At 42.8% G+C, this 26,173-nt stretch overlaps 1 protein-coding gene across 3 annotated transcripts in view; it reads right to left on the bottom strand.

Moving 5' to 3' along the window:
• Window positions 1–303: 303 nt before the first annotated feature.
• apoba (apolipoprotein Ba) overlaps window positions 304–26,173 on the bottom strand; it is an 81,639-nt gene continuing 55,769 nt past the window's right edge. For all 3 annotated transcript variants that reach the window (XM_038800179.1, XM_038800180.1, XM_038800181.1), the window contains 5 exons: window positions 18,799–19,190; window positions 10,614–18,425; window positions 10,139–10,253; window positions 4,907–5,090; window positions 304–1,903 (listed from right to left, as the gene is read on the bottom strand). In XM_038800179.1, coding sequence (XP_038656107.1) covers window positions 434–1,903; window positions 4,907–5,090; window positions 10,139–10,253; window positions 10,614–18,425; window positions 18,799–19,190 — 9,973 coding nt within the window. In that variant the 3' untranslated portion in view covers window positions 304–433. The remainder of the gene's footprint in view (window positions 1,904–4,906; window positions 5,091–10,138; window positions 10,254–10,613; window positions 18,426–18,798; window positions 19,191–26,173) is intronic.

Raw genomic sequence — 26,173 nt, forward strand, 5'->3', positions numbered from 1 at the left:
CGTGATAAGTTTACAAAAGATTTAAGATTTAGATGATTGAGGTGAAAAGAACAGAACCCAATATAATCGGGGCTCACTCACCTGCTACGTAGGTGGTGCTGTATGGTAATAAAAGTGGAGGAAATGTGTCTCTCCTGTGCACTTGTTCAAGTTAAAGAGACTGTTGCTCAGCTAAAATTAGCCAAAAGGGCTTCATATTCTAACTTTAATCCTTCTGTTTATCGACTATCACCTGATTATTTGTAACAAACCACTTGTTTCATATTAACAAATATGAAAACGAAATGATACATGAAGAACTTGTCAAATTATTAAAAAGTTTATATTTATTACAATTAGATATGTTGACAGAACAAATGATTGTTTATTTTGAATTCACAAGCATAGAATATTATTCATGGTACATAGTTTGATTCATAACAATTTTAAATATTCAGTTGAATTTTAAAACTTTGATTGGTTCTTTGTTTTTTTCTCCATTCAGGGACTTTTTATCTTTTTGATAGCTCTCCATAATCTGTTGCCAGGTGAGAGCTGTGCTTCTTTGAAGGATTTGCTGTCCCTTAATGTGTAATTTACTGAGTGTTCTTTCATTCAATTGAGGCACATCATCAAACGATTTCCACTTAAGAGGGTGAGGAACATTAATTATAAGCTGCCCAGGTTGCCTTTTCACATAAAGCTCCATTCCACCAGTTAGTTTGTTTGCAATCTGTTCCAGGAACCTAAATAGTTGTTCAGTAAATTTGCTGAAGTTTTCAATGAACACATTAACTGCATATGCTCCTTGAGCAATTAACTCTTCATAGGGTTCATTCAGTTTCAAAATAGCTTCATCTAATTTAGTTTTAATTGTCCGTTTATATGCAGGTATTTGATTGTTAATGTCTGAAAATGTACGATTCAAAAATTCATTGACTGTCTTAATATATCCAGGAATTGTTCCTTTTCCAAACTCTTGTAAAATAGTGAGCGAGTATTTAAAATATGTATTAAAATATTCTGTTGTATTTGTAATGAATTTTACTTTCTGCTTCAGAATATTGGCACTTACAACATTGGCATTAATTAAGTCTTCGGACCAGGTCTGTGTATAACTTTTAAAGAAATTTAGATATTGTTCGGCATCAAGATGAGACATCTTTGTTAAAACATCAATCACTTTTGTTAGAACTTGTTTTAGAGACCCTCCTAACTGAGAAAGTATTTCTGAGGCTTTAATGGTTGAATTATTACCAGGGCCCATGTGAAACTCCAATTCTCTGATATATTCAACCGCATTGTCAAGATGACCTTTTACAATATTATCAAATTTCACAAACAATTGTGTTGTATGATTTATGGACATTGTGTATAACTCTTGTCCTGTATACTGGTCAGCAAATACAGGTAGTTGAAATTTGGTGTATTTAAAAAATTTGATTGCTGCTTCAATTAATTCCTTCAACTTACTTTGATATTCTCGTGTCAAATTTGAAATGGCATCTAATAATGTAGTGACCTTTTGCTCAAAGTCTACATTTGCTAATTTGTCTGCTGCTGTCTTAAACAATTTATTTGTGGCTTCTTTCACTTTTTGATACTGTGATGCAGTATCTACTGTAGACTGGAGGTAACTTCCAACTTCCTTAATACGATTGCGTGCTTTTCTGAATGCTTCATCAACACCCTGTTTGATCAAATCTTTGCCTTTTGAGGATGCAACACTCATCTCTATTCCAAGGTGTTCAGTGTGATATTTGTTTACACACTTATAGATGGCTTGAATCATCCTGGGTACCCTTTCCTTCAGGCCGTCTACCATATCTGTAGTTACATCATTTGCCCAGTTGAACTGCATATTAATGCTTTCAGGGTTCTCCAGTGAAACTTTACTAGCCAAAATTACTATTTCGGATGAGGTCTGTGGAAAGAAAATTTATGTACATTCATATTGCATGTAAAGACTAAGCTATAAATATTTTGAAATAGCTTAGAAGTGGCAGGTCAGAAAATGCATTCATCCTTAAAATGCAACATTTTACACGGGGTGGATGGAATTCTCCCATCCTGTCTGTGGCGGGTTTGATGGTGGTTTGGAGTGGAGAATCCAGCGGAAGCCGAAAAGTTAGAAACCAGCTGGTGTAAAAACAGTATGAAATTCTCCCAACACTGGGTTAACGGCAGGTTGGTTCTCCAACTGCCTGGTGATAGAATGCTTTCTTCATTTTATATCTCATAGTCGGAATTCTCCGTCTGTTGATATTCTCTGTTCATGCGCAGTGCATCCCTACCCGCCGGGTTTCCGGGCAGAATGGGCTGGCTCCAATGGGATTACCCGTTGACAAGCGACGGGAACAGAAAATCATGCTGCTCGCGTACAGCGTGTCACTGAGAAACATGCAGCTGGGGGACCGGAGAGTACAGCTCCATGAATTCTCATTAAAACAGACATTTGTTGATGTCTCTTCAGGATTTCCAATCTTGCATCAGCCAGTAGGAAATCACATCGGCATAAAACCATTTGGAAAAAAAAGAGTAACGTGCACTCAAAACTCTGAGGTGAGTGCAACATAGCATACCCGCCATAGCGCTGTGCCGATCCTGTTGAGCTGAATGCCATTCCGCTGTAGCGGATGGTTGTGTGCCCTCCAGCTCCTTTGCACGCTGTGGGACACATGGATCCTCCACTCCAATGGACCAAAGTTCAATCGGGGATGGGGCAAAGCCATTGGCTCATCGTGTATGCACTGGCTTTCCAAATGAGAATTAATAATAATATAATCATAATCACTCATTGTCACGCAGAGGCTTCAATGAAGTTACTGTGAAAAGCCCGTAGTGACCACATTCCGGCGCCTGTTCGGAGAGGCCGGTACGGGAATTGAACCCACACTGCTGGCATTGTTCAGCATTGCAAGCCAGCTATTTAGCCCACTGTGCTAAACCAGCCCCTGTCCACATTTCCACAAATTAAGTCAATTATCATGGCGGTTGGGACAGAAAGTCTTCCAAACTACAACCCGTTAAGAACCTAAGAAGCAGGGGTTATCACTGACCGCCTCCCCCGAGAAATTGAGCAATTCTGGGGTGCTAAATTGTACTGGGTGGAACGGGCCCTCTGGGGTCCTGTCTGACCCTGAAACACCCTGTGGCAGCTGCTGGGATTTCCTCACTACCCCCCCCCCCCCCCCCCCACCCGCCTCTTTTCTTTCTGGCCGCGCTATATTGTGGTAAAAGTATAATTGGTACTCTAAATTTATTTTTAAAAAAGAAATCCATGCTGGTTCTTTGTAAGTAACCCACATTTTCCATGTGACTACTAATTCTAACCCAATTAACTATTTCTAGAAACTTGCCCACCACTAAGAACGCCATGATCTCATTGAATGGTGGAGCAGGCTCGAGGGGCCAGATGGCCTACCCCTGCTCCTAGTTCTTATGTTCTTATGTATCCCCCACTAATCGATTTGTGAGATCTATGAAGAGAGTAGCCATTTGAGTATGTGATGCCCAAATGAGAATTTGATAGTGGAGGGAGCTGAGGGAGGGTTTATCCTGGTGGACCGGATGCGATCATTCATCCACTTCCTTCACTGAATGATTATCAGTCATGCCCCTATGCTGGAGAGGTGATGTGGTGTGCTTCTTGGAGCCATCCCTTGGGTAGAGGATATGCTGCTATGCCTGGAATCAAGATTTAAGGATGTTTGGAAACAGTTAATGTTTCCTAGTGCTTAAGTTAGAATTGGAACTTTAATGGACCACACTGATTGTTTGATAGACTGCACAGATTTCAGAGGATACAGGTGACACTGTGCAGTTGGAGGAGAAGTGATCGTAGAACCAAATAAAACTGGAGTTGAAGAGGCCAAGACTTGCTTTCCAGTTCTTATCACAAAGATATCACTGGGTTCCAGACATCCTGCATGATTGCATGAAGACTGGTTGGCTGCGGTGAATAATATGAGCATGCTGGACTGGCGTTTACATATAGGGCGGGATTCTCCATTTTAGCAGCAGAGTGTTGACACCATCGTAAACGCCGGAGTGTTTTACAACGGCGTCATCTGGCCACTAGGAGCAGCGATCTCCCAACCCACAGGGTGCCAGCACGGCACTGGAGTGGTTCACACAGTTCTAGTTGCCGATACAGGCCCCAGCAGGGCCGGCACGGATCTGCGCACCGGCCCCCATGCAACATGGCGGAGACCTACAGGGGCCCGACGCGGAGGAACATAGGCCTCCCCGGAATTAGCCTGCCCACCGATTGGTAGCCCCCAATCGCTGGCCTGGCTACCGTGGAGGCCCCACCCCCCCCGGAGTCGGATCCACCCCCCCGCCGCACCAGGACGGCCCGCAGCCAGAATGCCGAGGTCCTGCCGGGTTGGACCACACGCGAATGACGCAGACGAGACTTGGCAGGCACTCGGCCCGTCGAGCGCGGAGAATCGCCGGGGGCAGCCGTGTTCAGCGGCTCTCAACCGGCGCAGCGGTCGACCGCAGCAACCGCACCAGCGCCACTGGTCGCTGGAGAATCGGCGTGGCTGGATTCGCGCCCCCCCCTCGGCGATTCTCTGTCCTGGTGCGGGATTGGAGAATCCCGCCCATAGCTCCTGGATCTTTGAACCTGCTAGCTGACTGCGGGCAGACTAATCATGTCCCATCCCATCCGGTCATTCAGACAGATGCTTGCTAGTCCAATGTTAATGAGGCTGCAAGTGTGGAATTGGGCGAGGGTTCACACCATTCTAGCCGGTGGGAATGACCCCACCAGAAACACCCGCCACTGCTCTTCAAGACAAAAATGCAGAATTCCTCCCATTGTATGTGCAAGGACCGTGAATGGAAACATTCAATAAATACAGAGATAATTATTTTGGGCATTTAGTTCATGTTTATCATCCATAAAAATGAAGTTACTTACTGGTTTATGGATATATAGTTTTCCATTCAGAACATTTGATCCTTTTCTTTTGATTACCAGTCCTAGGAATCCAGTAGCTGGAGAGGAGACTGATGAAGTAATTTCACCATTATTCTCCTGCCAACGAATATTTAGGTCTGTGAAAGTTGGACTGGTAACATCTACCCTCAGATAACTTGTTAGTCTAGTAGAGAAAAATGTTAGAAAAATGAATCATTATTTACTGTATGAGAAAATGACATTTTCTCTTTGTACAATATCAGAATTCATATTTAAAGCGACTCAAGAAACAATCATGTTTTTTTATTTATGTAGCAGCAGATCACCATTTCCCAATTCTTGGTCCTGTAAAAACTGTGTGATCTATTGCACAAAATTAACACATGAACAGTGAAGATAAAAAACTTGTCCACCAAGTAATTTAAATTAAAAAATTATTTACGGGATGTGGGTGTCACTGGTTAGGCTTGCATTTATTGCCAATCCCTAGTTACCCTTCAGAAGATTGTGGGGACTTGCCTTCTTGAACCGTTGCAGTCCTTGAGGTATAAGTACACCCACTGTTCTGTTAGGGATGGAGTTCCAGGATTGGACAGCGAAGGACTGGCGATATACTGGAGGGGAATCTCCAGATGGTGGGGTTCCCAGGTATCTGCTGTTCTTGTCCTTCTAAATGGTAGTGGTCGTGGGTTTGGAGGGCGCTGTCTAAGGAACCTTGGTGAGTTACTGCAGTGCATCTTGTAGATGACACACATGGCTGCCACTGTTGGATGGTGATGGAGAGTTGAATGTTTGTGGAAGGAGAAGCAATTAGGCGGGCTGTTTTATCCTGGATAGTGTTGAGCCTTCTTTAGTGTTGTTGAAGCTGCACTCATCCTGGCAAGTGGAATGTACTCTATTATACTCCTGAATTATGCCTAGTAGATAGTGGACTTTGGGAGGTCAGGAGGTGAGCTACTTACCGCAGGATTCCTAGTCTTTGACCAGCCCTGATAGTCACAGTATTAATATTGCTAGTCCAGTTCAGTTTCTGATCAATGGTAACCCAGTGAATGTCAAGGGGTGATGGTTAGATCCTCTCTTGTAGGATATAGTCATTGCCTGGTACTTGTACGGCCAAATGTAACTTGCCATTTGTCAGCCCAAGCCTGGATAGTGTCCAGGTCTTGCTGCATTTGGACATCGACTGCTTCATTATCTAAGGAGTCGCAAATGGTGCTGAATATTGTGCAATCATCCGCAAACATCCCCACTTCTGACCTTGTGATGGAAGGCAGGTCATTGATGCAGCAGCTGAAGATGGTTGGCTGGGTTGGATTTGTCCTGTTTCTTGTGTGCAGGACACACCTGGGCAAATTTCCACATTGCTGGGTAGATGCCGATGTTGTAGCTGTACTGGAACAGCTTGGCTAGGGGTGCAACAAGTTCTGGAGCACAAGTCTTCAGTACTATTGCAAGAATATTATCAGGACCCATAGTATCTGCAGCATTTGCAGTATATGATCCTCTGCAGTCAGCCCCTCAATAAGCGCAGGCAAAATTGTGAGAATACACACTAAATTTATTGGGGAACCAATGCTTTAAGATACTAAAATACTTTAAAATTAAAAGTTATAACACCTGAAAAGACAAAAGGGAGCTAGGGCATAACCAGAGAGGGCAGCAAAAAATATAGGAACTGCAGAATTAGAGGAGTCTTTATAGCCTCGGGAAGAATTTTCCACTCCCATTTTCAGGGGGCAGGATCGATGGCGGGAGTTTTACGCTGGTGGGATTCCCCATTCTGATTGTCCAGCCCCCACCACTGACATAACTTGTCCACATTTAAATGCATTTAAATGTAATTATCAGGCCTTTTACACTTATAAAAAATTTAGTGTACCCAATTAACTTTTTCCAAGGGGCAATTTAGCATGGCCAATCCACCTAACCTGCAGATCTTTGGGTTGTGGGGATGAAACCCACGCAAACGTGGGGAGAATGTGCAAACTCCACACGGACAGTGACCCAGAGACGGGATCGAACCTGAGACCCCAAAGCCGTGAGGCAGCAGGGCGAGCGCACTGCACCATTTCTTCCCCGCCCCCTTGTTAGATTGTCCATTCTCGTCGCTGTGAGGGCACACCAACCTGATGCACAATGGGTACCTCACAGCGTACACCAGTGAAGCAGAATCTGCCAGAGGAGTTCAGCTGAGTGATTGGCTCAGGAAGGGTAAGGTTCATGCCTGGACACAGCCCCCTAACAGTGCTCCATCAGGCAGTGTCAGGGTACAGTGCCCAGGCACGACCCTCTCGTCCCCTGAGCTCAACTAAGGTCCTCTGGCAGATTCACTGGTTCTGCTCAACAGGGGCACACTGTGGAAGACCTGTCGTGGTTCACGCTGGCATGCCCTCACAATGACGTGAATAGACAATCTAACGGGGAGGAAAATTAGCCTGCCCTGCATCTTGGAATTTTTTTTTTTTATGTGTCACAATGTGGTGGAGGAAGCCGTAATTGGGACCGGCGGCTTCCAAGCTATTTTTACCACCTGTTACCACACTCTGCAAAAACATAAGGAACCCTCAGTAATCAAACCTATATTAACAAAACATGCACTATTTTATTTCTCATACCTCAGTCAAGTTGTCATACGGAAGGGGGACGTTTTGGGTATTCTGAAAGACATTAAGGTGGACAAGTCCCCAGGACCGGATGGGATCTATCCGAGGTTACTGAGGGAAGAGAGGGTCGAAATAGCTGGGGCCTTAACAGATATCTTTGCAGCATCCTTGAGCACGGGTGAGGTCCCGGAGGACTGGAGAATTGCTAATGTTGTCCCTTTGTTTAAGAAGGGTAGCAGGGATAATCCAGGGAATTATAGACCTGTGAGCTTGACATCAGTGGTAGGCAAACTGTTGGAGAAGATACTGAGGGATAGGATCTATTCACATCTGGAAGAAAATAGACTTATCAGTGATAGGCAGCATGGTTTTGTGCAGGGAAGGTCATGTCTTACAAACCTAATAGAATTCTTTGAGGAAGTGACAAAGTTAATTGATGAGGGAAGGGCTGTAGATGTCGTATACATGGACTTTAGTAAGGCGTTTGATAAGGTTTCCCATGGCAGGTTGATGGAAAAAGTGAAGTCGTATGGGGTTCAGGGTGTACTAGCTAGATGGATAAAGAACTGGCTGGGCAACAGGAGACAGAGAGTAGTGGTGGAAGGGTGTGTCTCAAAATGGAGAAGGGTGACTGGTGGTGTTCCACAGGGATCCGTGCTCAGACTACTGATGTTTGTGATCTACATAAATGACCTGGAGGAAGGTATAGGTGGTCTGATTAGCAAGTTTGCAGATGATACTAAGATTGGTGGAGTTGCAGATAGCGAGGAGGACTGTCAGAGAATACAACAAAATATAGATAAATTGGAGAGTTGGGCAGAGAAATGGCAGATGGAGTTCAATCCAGGCAAATGCGAGGTGATGCATTTTGGAAGATCAAATTCAAGAGCGGACTATATGGTCAATGGAAGGGTCTTGGGGAAAATTGATGTGCAGAGAGATCTGGGAGTTCAGGTCCATTGTACCCTGAAGGTGGCAACGCAGGTTGATAGAGTGGTCAAGAAAGCATACAGCATGCTTGCCTTCATCGGACTGGGTATTGAGTACAAGAGTTGGCAGGTCATGTTACAGTTGTATAGGACTTTGGTTCGGCCACATTTGGAATACTGCGTGCAGTTCTGGTCGCCACATTACCAGAAGGACATGGATGCCTTGGAGAGGGTGCAGAGGAGGTTCACCAGGATGTTGCCTGGTATGGAGGGTGCTAGCTATGAAGAAAGGTTGAGTAGATTAGCATTGTTTTCGTTGGAAAGATGGAGATTGAGGGGGGACCTGATTGAGGTCTACAAAATTATGAGAGGTATGGACAGGGTGGATAGCAACAAGCTTTTCCCAAGAGTGGGGGTGTCAGTTACAAGGGGTCACGATTTCAAGATGAAAGGGAGAAAGTTTAAGGGAGATGTGCGTGGAAAGTTTTTTACGCAGAGGGTGGTGGGTGCCTGGAACGCTTTACCAGCGGAGGTGGTAGAGGCGGGCACGATAGCATCATTTAAGAAGCATCTAGACAGGTATATGAATGGGCGGGAACAGAGGGAAGTAGACCTTGGAAAATAGGAGACAGGTTTAGGTAAAGGATCTGGATCGGCGCAGGCTGGGAGGGCCGAAGGGCCTGTTCCTGTGCTGTAATTTTCTTTGTTCTTTGAACCCACTTCCTAGTCCGCATAACGATCCAATTGCAGCTAAAGTAAATCTTACCATATTGGTTCAATTTAAGAATCTGGCATTTGATGCACGGCAGAACTTTTTGTTTCTGCGGGGAACACAATACCCTCACAATACAGCCCTCTTGATTTTCCTTTATCCTACAGTCAATCAGGAAAGGCTGTATAATCAGCAACTGATCAATTAACCTTCCGTTTGTGCTCCTGCTGCAGCTGTAAGCTCTGTCCTAAACCTCTCATTTTGGGTTCATTAATCAGATCATAGATCATTAAATCCCTACAGTGCAGACAGCCATTCAGGCCATCGAGTACACACCAACCCTCTGAAAGAGCACCCTACCTAGCCCATTCTTGGCCCTTTCCCTGTAATCCTGAAACCCACCCCACCTAACCTGCACAGCTTGAAATGAAATGAAATGAAAATCGCTTATTGTCACGAGTAGGCTTCAATGAAGTTACTGTGAAAAGCCCCTAGTCGCCACATTCCGGCGCCTGTCCAGGGAGGCTGGTACGGGAATCGAACCGTGCTGCTGGCCTGCTTGGTCTGCTTTAAAAGCCAGCAATTTAGCCTGGTGAGCTAAACCAGCCCCTGGTTTGGACTATGGGAGGATTGTGGGAGGAAACTAGAGCACCTGGAGGCATGCAGTCAAGAGGAGAAGGTTCAAACTTCACATAGACATTCACCCAAGGCCGGAATTTAACCCGGGTCCCTGGCACTGTGAGGCAGTAGTGCCCATAATGTCTTTGCATGCAATCCTTTTCGACAGGGTAGGAATCCCTTGAATGTGACTGACACTTTAATCTATTATTGGTTGTCATCCAAACCAGCATTAACATAAAATTTTAGCTCTACCAGTAAACCGGTTTATCAAGCTACTGATGACATTTTTTTGGTGATTAAGCTAAATTAAACTTTAAAACAGAAAAGTTATCATCTATAAATTTAATAAAAATATGCAACGTACCCTGAACGTTGAAAAGTACAATTCTGCTTCCAGTCAATACTTAAGTCAGGATGGGCAAATGTATATTTTCCATCAAGCTTGTAAGTATTAATGGTGGTGCTTAAGGTTGCACTTGCTATATAAAATGGGGGGGAAAAGTTTTAAAAATGCACATAAAATGTCATCCATTAATTTTAATGCTAAATTCTTCTACAAGAGATATATTGAAACACATAAACAAAGTAAATTGTCAATATTGTAAAAAAAAAATTATCTTCCATAACAGGTGCAATAGCATAAAAATGATGTATTTAAATAATCATTAAAAAATTGCTGAATTAAATTTTCTTGGAACAACCCATTAAGTAACTGTAAAAAGTAATGAGCTACCAGAGAAAAAGGGCACAAAGGTAAAATGTGTCAATAATGTGTCCAATGTGTCAATAATTAAATATGACAGTTTTTAGAAAAACAAACTGCTATATTTTCAACTTACCATCTATTTCATATTCCAGAAACCGCAGCGTAGAACTGGATGTTGCATCTACTGCTGCAATGAGGATTTCGGCTCTATTTTGATCCGATTTCACACTTGTAATCCATGTCGTATTGTATATCGGTGACACAACTTTGACATTTCCAGTAAAAGACTTAAATGCTGGCAAAACAAGTGCTAGAGGTAATTTTGCCTTCAATGGTGGAATCTCCACTGTCTTTGCTGGGATTCTTATTGTCGGTAGCTCAAAGTTTGCAATTTGCTTTGCAATGTTGTCCAACTGCAAATAATGTCCAGCAATTTTGAAGGATTTTGGTAGATCAAACTGAGAAACAGAGATTTTGAATTCTGGTACTGCAATTTCAAGGTAAGGAATCATGTAACCACTAAGTTCAAGGTAAGTGGAATCAACGGTCACTTTAGGAAAGCTAACAGTCGGCAAATTTGGCAAGGTTAGGTCAAATGGAAGAAAATTTATCTTTGGTGGTATAGCAATATCTGTTAAATTAATGGTGTATGATGGTATCTGAAGGGTAGTATATGGAACCATAAATTCAGGAGTGATGATTATCCTAGGTAATTTTAATTCTGAAAACTGGGATTTATATGATGGCACAACAATATTTATCAGTGGTATTATGATTGTTGGAAACTCAATTTCATCAGGAATGTGGAAGTTTGCGATCTGTGGCATCATTTCTGGTACATTTTTGACCCATTCAGGTATACGAAGAGTAATCTCAGGAATATTTATCTTTAGACCATTGGCTAACATCTGCACTGGTAAAGGGATAAATAAATTGTTTTCACTCTTTGTGAACACTATTAATGCAGATACATTTAAGTATTGTCGCTCCTCTTCACTGGTAGTCAAGTCAAATTTCAATATGTCCCACAAACTTTTTTCATATAACGGAAGCTCAATTTGTTTCAGAAAATTCACATATCCCTGCAAGGAACCAGTCAAGTCAAGATGTATTTCTGCTCCATTATTTAATAGTTCCACCTCATCACTGAAAACTGCCGATAGGAGGTGACCATTATTATTCCACTTTACCTTTTGCATCTCTGGTTTGATGATTACAGCTATATCATTTTGTACATCTGCTTTCTGCCACAGGTCACTGGTTTGATCAATCTCAGTTTGTAACTTTGCTGTCAAACTCCAGAATTCTAATTCTAATGTTGCTTTAGATTTTTGATGACCATTTGTTTCAAATACTGATGGAAGCATCAGAATATTATCAGCAGAATGATCCCAGGTGGCATAAATTTGATCCTTGGATGTCGCTACAGCAAGGTTTTCATTTGTTGTCATGTTCCAAACATTTCCAGAAGTTGAATCGACTGATGAACTTAACTCAAGTTTTACACTGGAACGTGTATTATTTGAACTGAGATAAATACTTGCTTCATTGTTCATACTGCCAAAAAATTTGTATTGCATAGTTCCTTCAATGTGAGCATTGGTTGACGTTTCCAAATTTAAATAAGATGCAAAGTCTGCCAAGGTAAGAGAATGGATGACACTTCCTTGAACAATGGGAACTTTGTTGTCAGTTGAAGGTACTGATAAACGGTATTTAAGGGAAATCTTTGATTGCACATTAGGCGTAGGTTTTGCTTTTCCATTCAGATTATGTTTGAAATTAAGAACAAAACCATCAAACAATTTAATTAATGCTCCAGTACTAATTGAAGCCTCCATGTTCCTCTTTGTTAAAGTAACGGTACTGTCATGGTTTCCTCGAATGGTATCATGGTTAACAGAAATAGTTGTTGCTAATTTCAGTCCTCGCCGTCTTGCCAGGCTTGTTGTTCCTTCTGCTTTGAAGTTTGAAGTAAAGATAGATGAAGATGAGACACTATAACGAGCAATTATGTCTGACTGGTTGAAGAGCTCAAAATGAGAGTTAAAAACTACTAAACTTGATTTAAGTGAGAAATCATACGTCAAGTTACCCATAGCAGGAACTTCGATGGTGTCTTGTATACGTGGCATTTTGATCTTTGGAAATGACAATGTATACAAACTGTCCGGTATATGTATCAATTTTAACCCAAGAAATGGTATAGCAAAAGTGTACGAAGGCATAATGAAATTAATAATGGGTAGTGTAAATGTTGGAGTAGTAATAGTTCTTGTAGTGTCAAAATTGAAAACCGGGATTTCTAGTCTATAAGAGGAGACTTCGATTTTTAGTCCTGGTATAGTATATCCTGGTATATGAAGCATTCTTGTTGCAGGATTTTCTTGCAGTCTATCATGCTGTATTTTCTTTAGTAACTTCAAGATATTGTTTCTTGCCTGTCGAAATCGATAAGCAGATGTCGTAAGGTAATCATTAATATTATTGTAAAGTGGCTCCATGTCTATTTTGAAGCTATGAAAATCTTTATTCTTTCTGTATTCAGTCTTTATACTTAAGCCAAGTGACTGTCGGGTTGTTCTCAAGAGGTTTTTCAGGTTTGTATGTTCCCACAAAGAATAATTATGAACCGGGCGAATTCTGAATGATGAATAAGGGAGTGAAATTTCAGGGATGGAAATGGGTAGAGTTAGGAAATCAAGGTTTGCATCGCCATTCAATTTAAGATGCATACTGATATTTTCTTCACTATTAGCTACATAAATATCATGCATATATTTGTACTGGTTGAATGTAGAATTTACTTTCCAAGAGAACTGTTGTTCATTTGGATTTAGTGTCAACTCATAGTTATTCAGAAACTCTAGTTTGCCAATGAGTGTCAAAGGGAAAGAAACCTTTACATCAGCACTATTCTTAGCTTCAAAGCCAACTGAAAATGGTTCTACTGTAAAGCTAAATGAATTTGCCACTGCCCCCACTGCTCTACCATTAAGGTTAGTATTGTGAGATCCTCTCAATTCCACTTTTAATGGTACTAGATCTGCTTTTCCATTCGCAGTCACAAAACAAACGACAACATCAGCGAAGTTTGCCTCGGAGTTCAAAGTTAATCTGGCAGAAAATGAAGGGGAGATCTCAGTCTTGAAGCTTTGTTTTATCTTTATATACTTGGTGTTGGTGTCACCTGAGAATGTAACAATAAGAACAGGTGCATCCATGTTCAACTTCAGCTCACTTTTGTATGCTCCTTCATCAGAATAGCCTTTAAAAGACCATTTTCCATTTGCAGTAGTTGTGATAGATAATGCTGCTTTTTTTTCATTAGGAGAGGTTTGAATGATGTTCAGAAGTGAAACTTGGCTTGACAGCTGTTTATGTGGAACATTGAGGTTGTGACTATAGGTTGTCTGCATTTTTGTGGTAAGTGCTCCCTGTATTTTCACTGTAGCTATATTTATTATTTCTCCATTATAGGCTTCAGTGGTAATTGTAATCTTAGTCTCTGCTTTTCCATTCACAAAGGGCCTTGTAAAAGTAAGATTACCCATATGACCAATGGTTATAGCTGTGTGGTCAAACGTTATGCTTTCACTGAGTTCCAAATGATTTTGCTCAGGAGCTGACAGACGGGCATTTGCTTCTAAGTCAAAGGATAGAGCGCTTACACTTGAAATACCTTTCGCTGTGATAAAAGCTAAAAGTTCAGTGCTATTTTTAACAACATTAATGTTATGAATACCTGCACTGGTATGGAGTCCATAGACAGGACAATTAAAAGTGAATGTACCACTGAGTTTTCCGAATGCAGGAACTGACACTTTGTGAGGTATACGAGGAAACTGGAATTCTGGGATCTGAATATCATCTAATGAGAAGTGATCCAAATTCACTTTTGGAATTTTTATATCAGGCATGTGGAATGCACTGAAATCTATTTCAGGAAATGTTACATCTGGCAATGACATAGCTAGGAAATTTAAATCTGAAAGTGTATTGAACTCTCCGATGAAAATCTCAAAATTGAGTATATTTTCTATAGTTGTGATAGTAAAATTCTTAATCTTTTCCAAATCAATTTGGATGGCAGGAACAAAAATTGAATCCAAGATAACAAATGGTGGTATATCAAATGTAGAAGGAATTCTGATTTCACTCAGGTTGTTTAAGTTGATATGGTAGGATCGAATGTTCAGATTAGTTAGAGGCACTTTAAATGATGGAGTATCGAACTCTCCTTTTCTGATAGCACGAATGCTTATTTCAAATGTAGGCATAAATATTACGCCAATGTCCAGTTCTGGAACAATAAAACCTTCTTCCAGGTACATTTCGATTTGAGACACAACTTCTTTGAAGTCGTATCTCGTTGCCAAAACCATCATTTCAATTTTTACATAATTATATGCTGCTGAGAGGTGACTCGCAATTGTTTCATAATAGTTCACAGCATCCTGCCAATATATTTGCAGTTCCTCTTGGATATCCATTTCATTGATCCTAACTCGGAGGTCCTCGAACATGTCCCCAAACGTGGCTCCCAGGTAATTTTGAAACGATGTAACTATACTTCTGAGCATGCCTATGAATGGGCTCATCAGTTCGTCCATGTTTTTCTGTTTCAGTTGCTCAATGTAGTGAACCATATAAGACTGAATTTCTTGTGAAAAAAATTTCACAGTCTTAACTTTCTGTAGAATTTCTAAGTCTTCCATTTTATCCTTGATGTCATTGATTATGGATAGGATCTGAGCATTTTTTTCATCAACAAAAGCATTATAATCAAACTGTCTCAAATTTGTAACAATGATGTTGAGGAGACCATTAATTTTGTCAAGCAGTTTTTGGTAATCATATAACTTTATCTGTTCAGTTGCATCATCAATGTACTGAATTATTCCATTGTATGATTTCCCAAGTATTTTTTTAAGAGAAATTATGGCTCCTTGTATTGTATCCTTTATCTTGGATGTTTTAACAAGTTTCACTGTTTCATCCAAAAGTTTCTGAACCAATATGTCAATTTCATATGTAGTGATTACCTGCTGCATCTTGGCATTAATGCTGTTAATGTTATCATTAATTTCATAGTGCTCCAACAGCCATAAAATCCCCTCATATATATTCTTAATTATTTTCTTCATCTCTTGATCATATGTATTCAGATATTGTTCCAGTTGTTCAATAAGTGCATTTAAATTAATTTGTTGTGTTAATCCATCAGCAAATTCCTGCAGATTGATATTCTGGAGGCGCAGGTATAGTTCTTTTAATATATCTTGGAGCTGAGTTTTAATTTGATATTCTTCCTCAAAACCTTGAATCCAATCAGCAAAGTTACTTTGTACAGCATTCTGGTAGTATCTGCTGGTAACTTCCTGCATTTGAATAATGGCGTTGCCAGTTTTTTCGCTTATTGCGTAATCTTGATCAATTTCTATCAATGCATTCACAGTTAGGTTAATGAAGTTTGCAATAGCTTCCTTCAATTTAGTTTTGTCATATCCTTTCAGATTGAAAAGAGCTTCTTGCAGATTGGTCAATGTACTGTTGTGAATCTGTATTAAAGCAGACGTAAGGTATTCGGGTATTAATTGATACTCTGTTACAAACACAAACACTTTATCCCTTACGTCGTTGACCTTGATGTCTAAATTCATGTCCCTAATGAAATCACTCATTTGGGTTAAAGTTTTCTTGCATTGCTGGACAAACTGATTAATTTGAATGTCCTTCAAGTAATTTTGAATGCCCTCCAAAGTATTTAAAATTACAACTTTAAATGACTCAAAGTAAGCGGGTAGGTGTTCCAAGAATGGAATGTCAATAACATGAACATCCCCATTTTTATCATATTTCAGATTTCCTGAAATCTGAATCTTCTGAAGCCCAGCTTGATCAACAGACTCAAGCACCTTGGAGGGAAGGAAATTAACTTTTTTTAGGCAACTAAAATCAACCTCTGCATCACTTGCAATATCTATCCCTATTTTTTCTGGATTGTTGTAGGCATTAATAGTTTGCATATAAGTATTATTGTTTAACTGACTCTTTATTATCCACTTGCTTTCCTGCTCAGTTGGAATGAGCATAATATTCAAACTGTTTTCCAGAAGTGACTTCAATCTTCTATCTGCCAGTTCATGTTCAGAAATTCCTTTAAAGTCATGATGAAGTGCAATGGCAAGTGGTTCTGCCTTCATTTGGAGCTTATTGTTAAGCTCGCCACTGTGCAAACCCCAGCCATTAATAGATCCCTTAGCAGAGGTATCAGCTGAAAATGTAAGCACAAAGGGTATAGCAGTAAAACGTACGTTATTTTGAAACTTCAGTGCTCTTGAATTGCTGGACATGTCACTAGAGAATTCTGCAGAAAGTCCATTAATTTCCAGGTTCAGCTTGTGGTTAATATTCATATTATTTAATCTTCCAGTTGTGTTTGCACTTAATAAAGTTTTCAAATCAGCATATTTCAAGATATAAATATGAACCAAGCGATTCTCCTTCTGCAATCCTGTCAATTCCCCCTTAAGTTCAACCTTGAAAGGTTCAAGTGAAAGTTGCACAATGTGGGAAGCATGTAGCTGTTGATACTGGAATTTGTTGTCAAAATTGATTGAAACTATGAAAGGTCGCATATGCACTTCAAATTTTTGCTTGTATTTGTTGTTAGAATCTAAATAACTGCCAGTCTCAATTGTATTTGAAGAAGTTAATGTCCAAGAACCAATGGTAAGGTGATTCATATGGTTAAATGTTGTTTCTTTGAACAATGCCTTTGTCATTGTGTTAAACATCAGCCCTTTCTCTTTATTAAACTGAAGATCAATTGTATTAGTTGCTTTAGTTTGCAAAATAACACCTGAACTGGTGACGTATATTCCACTACTGTTTGCTTTTCCTTCCATGTTCAAATTAATTAAATTACTTTTTTGATCATTGATACCAATGCTCATGATGGCTCCATGTTGATTAATGACAGTTGTGAATACATGTTTCAGCATGAAAGAATGCACATTTACACTTGAGGTCACTTCAGTTGACAGAGCACCGTTACCGAATTTCAGAATACCTTGGTTAGCTACACCAGCAAAGGCAGTGTCAGACTTTAGTTCAAGGGCACCATCATTAAATGTGCCAGACAAGATGCTGTGGAACTTCTTGTCATAATAATCTGCATTCCACTTATGTTCAACTTCAACATGCTCCCCCAGTACTAAGAGACTCAGACTGTTGGTTGTAGCCACCTCGTTGTACTTTCCAGTTGTGTTCAAGGAGAGACTAAGTCGGCCCTCACGATAGTTTAGCTCGTCTTTGGTTTCTAATGTAGCCCCGTACAGTGCTCCTCGCAGTTTATTCACCACTTTTAGTACTTCAGCACTTTTAATCAATTTTATGTTACTGGTGAAGTTACCATTGCTGAACTCGCCTGAAGTGTCACATTTCAGTTCAAATTTCTTAGCCTTTGAATTCATTTTTATGACATTTTTCAAATTTAACCATGATCCTTCGGTGTTTGATGAGAATGTGACAACATCCTTGTTATATTCGCCATTCATTTTGTTGGTAACTTGGAGCAATGCTGAATTAAAGTTCAAAGTAGAATCTCCTTTGCCTTCCTGGTTAATGGGATCAATTTTTTGTGAAGTCCTGTAATTCAAGGTAGCATCATATGAAGCTACATTTAAAGTTCCTGTTGATTGTCCTTCCATTTCTATGATTGGTGATTTATTCACATTAATCTTATACCATGAACGCAAAGAGCCTTTTGTTCCTAAGTTACTGAGTGCATCGCATTCATAGGTCGTCTCAATCAGGGTCTCATCAGGAGAATTATGCTTCTGAGATAGCTTTATGGAAGACTCTAGTAGTTTATGGTGAAATGACGAAGAGATGCTGCGAGTAAGCATGTCCTCTGTGTCTTGTTTTGAAAATGCAGAACCTATTGTACATAATTATAGACAAATATATTTTAAATTATGAATGCAGTAATGAAATGTATTCAAAGCTGTAATATTTCTAGCCATGAAAGTTCATAATATTTAATAGTTCTAATTAGGTTTCACACATACCAGATGCTGTTTTAACTATCATTATAATTTTGTTCTTTTTATTTGCCATAATATGAGCATCACATGTTAATTTCAAATTTTGAGTGGAAATCTTTGCCATGCTTTTTGTCTTCCTATCAAATTTATAACTTCAGACATGCTCTAGTAATCATACAATGAACAATTAATACTCTTAAAGGACAAGTATGTTTTCAGGAATCCACAGAATTTTATTTCAAAGATGTTCATGAAGAAGTCTCTTACCCTTCAGATGATAGGACAGATAATCCAGATGTGACACTGCTCGGATGTCTACATCAGCAGAAAATTGTTTACTGTCACTGTTATCCGTCGTGAAGTTAGAGGAATACTTGTAGTAATTACTGTTCATCTGTGTGGAGAATTCCAGCTTGTTAATTGAAGGGATGTGGAGATTGTATATTTCAGGAATAGTAATGGTTTGAGTAGAAGTTACTTCTTCAACAGTTGGCTTGCCGTACTCATTGGAATTCATTCCAAACACTTTCATAACCATTGGTTGTGCACTTAATATTTTTGAAAAGAATGAACTTCCTTTAGTCACTATTGCAGCAAAAGGAATTGGAACTTTAATAGTCCACGTATTACCGCTCAATGTGCCTGCGATGGAACCATGACTGCAAGGGGAAAAACAAGCAAAAAAAATAAAATGCAATAACAGAATAAAATTTTCACAAATGTATCAAAAGCACAGCCACACTAACAAAATAGACACCAAATATTGGGAAAAGGCAGTGATACATAAATGGTAGCACTGGAAAAGGAAACCAGTTGAAAATAACATTTTTAGTGGGATTTTGAGTCCAGGATGAATTGTAGCAAGGCAAAGAGAACTGTTTAAAAAATTCCAAATGGTAATTATCATCCACCAATAAATGAAGCAAGGATGAAGGATACTGACCAAAGGCAGGAAGAAATCACTATGGTAAGGGAAAGAGGATATAAAGAGATTTGAAAAGGCAGCATAAATCATTTATAAATGTCAATATTTGCATATTTTCTATTCTGGTCCAGTTTCTTTTTCTCTTATTAATTCTGGATTCATTGGTCCTGACATTTACAGGGAGGTGGAAAGGGGTTGGGGAAAGCTCAGCAAGGCATGTGATGTGAAGATGCCGCTGAACTTATAAGCAAGCTCTCAACCGGCTAATTGGGGAGTGGAGATTTATATGATAGGCCCATGCTCCTCTTGATGCATAAGGGTACTGCAAAAGGCACTTACCATCTTGAACTGACAGCTGCCACCTCAGTTTTACCACCACATTTCCTGAGCCTCAGAAAACCTGCACAGCAGTAGCTTTTACATTTGCTTCAGGCTCCCTATTACATTGTGTGAACCTGATGTTAATGACGTATAATGAGACACTTCAACATGCTTATTGTGGTGGATGGAGGGATTCCAATGAGTAGAGTCCCAACCTATTTAACCTCTCCTCAGAAGATAACCCCTCCACAGTAGTGATCATCAGAATGAATCTTCTCTGAACCACCTCCAAGTAAATAATGGCCAGATTTCTCCGGTCATTGGGATTCACTTTCCCACTGGTGGTGCACCACCGCCTGTGGGTTTTGTGGTGGTGTGGGGTGTTTTCAATCGGAAATCCCATTGGGTGACTGGAGAATCCCACCCAATATCTTTCCTTAAATGAGGGGACCAAAACTGCTCACAGTACTCCAGAAGTGGTCTTACCAATACCTTGTACATCTAGGGCAGGACCTCCCACCTCTTATACTTTTGAAATACGGGCTAACATTACATTTGCGTTCATGATTATCTGCTGCACCTGTTTGCTAGCTGCTTGGGTGGAATTCTCCCCCCCCACGCCACGCCGCCCCGGCACCCGCATGCAATTCTCCCACCCCCACCAAACCAGCGCGGCGTGATTCATGGCTGGCCGCTGGGAGAATCGCCGCTCGCCGTTTGTAATGGGCGAGCGGCAATTCTCTGGCCCGAATGGGCTGAGCGGCCGCCCCAACACGATAGGTTCCCGTTGGCGCCGTCCACACCTGGTCGCTGCAGGCGGGAACAGCGCGGGAACGCTGGAGGGGGCGGCCTGTGGGCTCATGAGGGGGGTTCTTGCACTGGGGGGGGCCTCAAAAGGGGTCTGGCCTGCGATCGGTGCCCACCGATCGGCGGGCCAGCCTCTCTGAAGGAGGACCTCCTTTCCTCTGCCGCCCTGTAAGATCCATCCAACATCTTCTTGCGGGCGGCCGCGGGGAGGACGGCAACCGTGCATGCACGGGTGACGTCATTTACGCGGAGCCAGCCACGTCATTTACGCGGCGCCACCGGCGCATGTAAATGACGCGGCACCGCTCCTAGCCCCCCGGGGGTGGGAGAAGAGGGGGCTGGGAGTGGGCTCCGATGCGGTGTGAAACACGCCGGTTTTCACTCCGGCGTCGGGACTTAGTCTCCCAATGGGAGAATTGTGCCCTTTGTGTTTCTTACATATGTACCCCAAGTCCCTTTGTGTTGCAGCTTTCTGCAGTTTTGCCTCCATTTAAATAATACTGTTCTTTTGTTCTCCCTTCCAAAATGAACTTTACATTTTTCCATATTATACTCCATTTGTCAACTTTTTGCCCACTTACTTACTACATCAATAATTTATTTGAAAACTCTTTGTACCCTTCTCACACCTTGCCTTTTCACCTATTTTGTGTCATCTGCAAATTTGGCTACAGTACATTTGCTTTCTTCCTTCAAGTCATTAATATATATTGTAAACAGTTGTGTTCCCAGCACTGATCCCTGTGGAACCCAAGTCTCCAACCTGAAAAAGAACCCCTTATCCCCACTCGCTGTTTCCTGCTTATTAGCTAATTCTCTATCCATTCCAATATACTACCTCCAGCACCATGAGCTCTTATCTTATGAATTAAGCTTTTGTGAGGTACCTTGTCAAATACCTTCTGGAAGTCCAAATACAACACACCTGCAAATTTCCTTCAATCCACTCTGTTTGAGATTTCCTTGAAAAACTCTAATACATTTAGTCAGACATGATTTCCCTTTCATGAAGCCATGTTGACTCTGTTGATTAGATTATGATTTTCCAAATATGCTGCTATTACTTCCTTAATAATTGATTCCAACATTTTTCCAACAATAGATGTGAGGCTAATCGACCTATAGTTACCCACTTTTTGCCTCTCTCCCTTTTTGAGTAGGGGTGTCACACTGGCAGTTTTCCAATCCCCCAGGTCCCTGGCGCGCTGTGAAGCAACAGTGCTAACCACAGTGCTACCGTGCCGTCCATCAATCCCTAGAATCCAAGGATTTTTGGAAAATTATAATCAGTGCATCCACTATCTCTGTAACTACTTCTCTTAGGATCCTAGTGTCATAATGATGGTGCATAGACACACACTGACTGACACACTGAAAGACCAATAAACACACAGAACACAGCAGCCAATCACCAGACAGGACACGGCCACTATAAAGCAAGAGGGCACTAGTTTTCCCGCTCATTCGGGATGCAGCCTCTGAGACTGCCAGAGCCCGTAATCAGTAGCACAAACATCTACCATGTGCTAGCAGTATAGTCTAGTCAGGTTAGCCATAGGTCTTCAGTCAACCTAACATAGTGTCGACCCACAGTGCAAGTATGTTTAACAGCTCATAGTTAAACAAAATAGAGTTGTACTTCTACAAGTGTTGGTATCCTGTCTCTCACAGCTCTGGTAAATGCAGTACTCACAGACCCAGCATACCCAACACATCACCTGGGATGTAAGCCATCAGGGCCAGGGGACTTATCTGCCTTTAGCCCCATTAGTTTGTTTAATACTACTTCTCTAGTGATGGTGATGGTATTTAGTTCCTAGTATTAATGGGATATTCGATGTATCTTCCATCGTAAAGACTGATGCAGAATATCTGTATAACTCTGCCATTTCATTGTTCCGCGTAGCTATCTCCCCAGATTAATTTTCGAAGGGGCCTATGCTCATTTTTACCTCTCTATTCCTGTTTCATTATTTAAAGAAGCTCTTATTGTCAGTTTTTTAAAATTCCTCGTTAGTTTTCCCTTGCAGTTTATTTTCTCTCTTTTTGAATTATCTTTTTAGTCCTGCATTGCTGGATTTTGAATTTATCCCAATCTTTGGGTCTCTCACTGACTTTTGCCTCCTTATATGCTTTTTCTTTCAACTAAATACTCACCTTAACTTCCTTGGTTAGCCATGGTTGGTTTATCCCTCTCTTAGAATCTTTCCTCCCATTCTTAACATCTTAACCTACCTTGGCGATGCCGAAGTCCAGCCTCCTCATGCTACCTGCGCGTTCCTTGCATGCCTTCCCCCGGTCACTACCGGCTCTGCTTTGTAGCTTTCAGACTCAGCCACGCCCATGACTGACCTTAACTTCCTGCTGCTTCCCCATAATAAAGGAACACTATCTATAAAAATGCTGAAATCCCAACATAATTAAACTTTTTATATGAAGTTAAGAAAAAAGGAACAACTTGGAATATTTTGAGGTGTGCATTTATTTTCAAAAGCTGCTGAAATCTTTAATTTTGCAAAATAACTGTCTGGATTTAATCTTACTAACATTGGGCTCAATTTAATAGGAAAAATTCTAAGTGTCATATCAGGCGCGATTTCCCGATGGCCGAACCGGCGAAAGCTGCCCCGTATTTAATGGCACTTAGTGCCAGAAATGATCCCACACAAACAACAGAGGAACTGGCTTTCAAACCGGATGATTCACCTGAACCGCGCCTGGCAGCTCTCTGCTACAAGGGGGAGCAGCTCATAAAAACTCCCTCTAAGCCAATTCCTAAGCAGCACACGATCATTGCACCACGAAGACCTGCTCCACACTTTGGATATGCCTACCTGGACAGGCAGGCAAGCAAGAATATCCTGTTTCCCCCAAGGGGGTCAGTGGTCTAGCAACAGGGCCGCCAATACGCCTGGGAGGTGGTGGCAGTGGCTGTCAGTTCGGGCAGCGTGACCAGGAGGACCAGTGCTGTACAGTGCAGGAAGAAGACCAATGACCTCTCCTGGAATGCACGAAAATACCCTCCCCCTGGCATCAGTTCCACCTGCCACCCCTCTGACCTCTGCACCGCCCCCTACCAACAAGTCAGCAGCTTGCACTTCACAGACTCCTCACGCATCCTCACAGCATATCACCAAGCCTGCGCCCCAGCACACCCTGGCACCCACCAGCAAAACCTTTTGATGTGGAACCCAAACATGCCACCTAACCCTAACCCTAACGCTAATTTTTTAATGCCCCCTCTCTCTAACCGCAGAAGACGTTGACCCATAACAGGTGGAAAGTGCCCAGAGAGGCGTTGGGTTCCAGACATCAGGGGCGGGATTCTCCGACCCCCCACCCCGCCAGGCTGGAGAATCGCCGGGGGGGGGGGGGGGGGGGGGGGGGGCATGAATCCCGCCCCCACTGGCTGTCTAATTCTCCGGCGCCAGGTTTTTGGCGAGGACGGAAATCGCGCCGCGCCAGTCAGCGGCCGTTGGCAGCCCCCACCCCCCCCGGTCATTCTTCGGCCCGCGATGGGTCAAGCAGCCGCCTGTTTTAGGCCAGTCCCACCGGCGTAAATCACAACAGTTCTTACCGGACCTGGCTCTGCGGGTGACCTCCGAGGTCCTCGGGGGGGCGGGGGGGCGGGGGGGGGGGGGGGGGGGGGGGCGCAGGGGGGATCTGGCCCCGGGGGGGGTGCTCCCGCGGTGGCCTGGCCTATGATCGGGGCCCACCGATCCGCGGGCGGACCTGTGCCGTGGGGGCACTCTTTCCCTCCGCACCGGCGGCTGTGAACCACTGCACATGCGCCAACTCACGCCGGTCGGCGGATGCCCTTCGGCGCCAGTTGGTGTGCCGCCAAGCCCCTTCCACGCCGCTTGGCATGGCACCAACCCCGCCGGCGCCGGCCTAGCCCCTGAAGGTGCAGAGGCTTCACCCCCATTGAGGAACGGGCCCTGGAGATCATGGGGCTGGCCAAGGATAGAGCAGTCACTGACAACGAGCTTGGTCTGAACTGCAGAGGTGAGGATCCACTGCCCCTTCACCCAGACGACTTGCCTCAAGTGAGTTGTCATGTCAGACAAAATGTTCCTTCCCTCTCATTGACCACATGCCATTTTCTCACAGGATCTCCACCTGATGAGGCTAGGTCATCCCAGGTCCTTCCCTGCCCCCCCCCCCCACCCCACCCCACCTTCCTTACGCCACCACCCAAGAGAACACCTCAGAGGAGAGCTCTGAGGAGACCGCCATCGGGTGTCACAGCTGTCATCCCAACCCTCCAGCAGCACAGAGACACACACCTCGAGGCACAATCTGGTGAGAACCAGATAGTTGCTGGTAAACATCAAGTGCTGTCAGGAACATCCAAGGGAAACAGCTGGCGGAGGATTGATGGATCCCAGGACTCATACTGAGCCTCTAGGAAAGGTCATTACAGAGTTGATGCAGTCACTGGGGCACGGCTGTGAGATTTAGGAGGAGATGTTCGCGACATGATACAGGCACAGGAGTATGGCACCGGCAATGCATGGCACCAAGGCCAACACTGCTAGGGTGACGATCGTAGTTGAAAGCCTTGAGCACGAGGTCAGCATCAGTGATGGTTGTCCAAGGTGTGGCTCAGTCAGCATCGACCATGGCTAGGGCCTCAATATCATGTTCCAGACTTTTGAGAGATGTTTGCCAGATGCAGGTGGACATTGCAGAGGCCCTGCAGAGTATGTCCCAGTCATTGAGGAGCATCGCCTTGGGCGCCAACACCATAGTGCAGACAACAGGGAGGCATCAGGACCGGCTGAACCGGAGGATGCATAGTCCCCTGGATTCACACCAGCTGTCCCTCTATCCCAAGAGGACCCCAGAGCCCCACGGGCACTGTCCGGGATGAGAGAACGCTGGTGGCTGACCCAGTGCCTTCCACCAGGGAGACTATGGTGGTCACCACCTCATCCAAAACCATCCCCTCCTGACACCTGCTTGTCTCAAGGTCAGTGGGCAGAACAGGGTGGCGTGGTGATGCCAGTGACACCGGTAGGTCAGCCGTGGCTTCCGGCTCCAACCCCTCCCAGAGGAGACCCGCCAAGGGCATAAAAGGCCACAGTGCCTCATCCCAGCCTTGCATATCCTACCTTCTCTCTGAGTGCCATCCGCCACGTCGGTTGTGCTGGAACAATGCCAATTTCTTATTAGCAATAGGCTTTAGCTGTGAAGCTGGAGGCTGCTCTCAGCCAAAGGGAGTTAAAATGACCTTCAGCATAGAACAAAGAATGGGCCTCTGTCCTGGAAGTGTTTGGCAGAACAGACGGGCAGGCGCTGAAGTTGCCTATTTTATGGGTATACACCATATTGGGTTAGACCCGCAGATGTTAAGCCCCTCAAACTTAGCCCAGGGGTGACCTCCTGACCTATGGCGCCCAGCCGCCCAACCAGGTCTGTTCTCACCCAGGTGAAAAACCAATCACAATTTCACAACCTACAAAATTATATTGCATTCTCTAAAACACTGGTTAAGCCTCATCTAGAAAATATAATCCTGTTCTGGACACCAAAGTTTAGCTACAATTTGAAGGCAGAAATAATTCACAAGAATAGCTCAGGAATGAG

This window comes from Scyliorhinus canicula, chromosome 6 (assembly GCF_902713615.1).
Source record: "Scyliorhinus canicula chromosome 6, sScyCan1.1, whole genome shotgun sequence".
Taxonomy (NCBI): Eukaryota; Metazoa; Chordata; class Chondrichthyes; order Carcharhiniformes; family Scyliorhinidae; genus Scyliorhinus; species Scyliorhinus canicula.